We start from the raw sequence: 1,084 nt of genomic DNA, 5'->3' as shown, positions 1-1,084 counted from the left end.
CGTAGATGGGCACGGTGTGGGTGACACCATCGCCGGAGTCAAGCACGATGCCGGTGGTACGGCCCGAGGCGTAGAGCGAGAGCACGGCCTGGATGGCGACGTACATGGCGGGGGTGTTGAAGTCTCGAACATGATCTGGGTCATCTTCTCGCGGTTGGCCTTGGGGTTGAGCGGGGCCTCAGTGAGCAGCACGGGGTGCTCCTCGGGGGCCACGCGGAGCTCGTTGTAGAAGGTGTGGTGCCAGATCTTCTCCATGTCGTCCCAGTTGGTCACGATGCCGTGCTCGATGGGGTACTTGAGGGTGAGGATACCACGCTTGGACTGGGCCTCGTCACCGACGTACGAGTCCTTCTGGCCCATGCCGACCATGACGCCAGTGTGGCGCGGGCGACCGACGATCGAGGGGAACACAGCGCGGGGGGCGTCATCACCGGCAAAACCGGCCTTGCACATGCCCGAACCGTTGTCGATAACCAGAGCCTGAACCTCGTCTCCCATTGTTGATGATGTAGTTGGTGGTAGTGTTGTTGTAGAGTTGTAGTAAACTGAAGATACACTGGGCCGAGGCGAGTGTTTTATACGGTGCCGTTGCCCTTGTCGCCTGGCCGAGCCAAGGATTCACTTCTCCTGCGCGCACCGGTGGGCCAATGGCCACGCTGCTGGCGGTGGTCTCGTGCGCTACCGCGCTTTCTGTTTACTGCGAGACTGTGCACCCAATAGGCTGCTAGGAAAAATAGACCTGGCTTCTACCGCGGGGCTGGCCGTTGTCCTCAATGTCGCTAAAGAGCAACGGCAAAAGAAGAAAGAGCAAGCAAAGACGAAGGAATAGCGGCGGAGGCGGCCCAACCACTGTAACAATCAACGTAGATGTAAATAGCACAGGCGATACCAGAAGAAGGCAAGAAACTGCAAACCAGTGTGGAGGTGGTGCGCAAACCTCTGTAGATGGTGAAGAGCGAAAAGGATACGGCACGGTGGATTCCCGGGTGGTCGCCCACCCCAGTACTAACACCGCCTGGCGCAGCTTAACTTCGCTGTTCGGATGGGAAGCGGTGCTTTCTGCGCAGTATGGCCGTATCCGACG

General features: G+C 58.9%; 1 protein-coding gene across 1 annotated transcript in view; it reads right to left on the bottom strand.

Moving 5' to 3' along the window:
* ACA1_145060 (actin subfamily protein) overlaps positions 1-498 on the bottom strand; it is a gene marked incomplete at both ends in the record, with an annotated part of 1,187 nt that extends 689 nt beyond the window's left edge. Inside the window, one exon of the mRNA XM_004332860.1 lies at positions 28-498. Coding sequence (XP_004332908.1) covers positions 28-498 — 471 coding nt within the window. The remainder of the gene's footprint in view (positions 1-27) is intronic.
* Positions 499-1,084: the final 586 nt, after the last annotated feature.

Source organism: Acanthamoeba castellanii, assembly GCF_000313135.1.
Source record: "Acanthamoeba castellanii str. Neff unplaced genomic scaffold scf7180000084710, whole genome shotgun sequence".
Taxonomy (NCBI): domain Eukaryota; phylum Discosea; order Longamoebia; family Acanthamoebidae; genus Acanthamoeba; species Acanthamoeba castellanii.
This window is presented reverse-complemented; position numbering and strand designations above follow the sequence as displayed.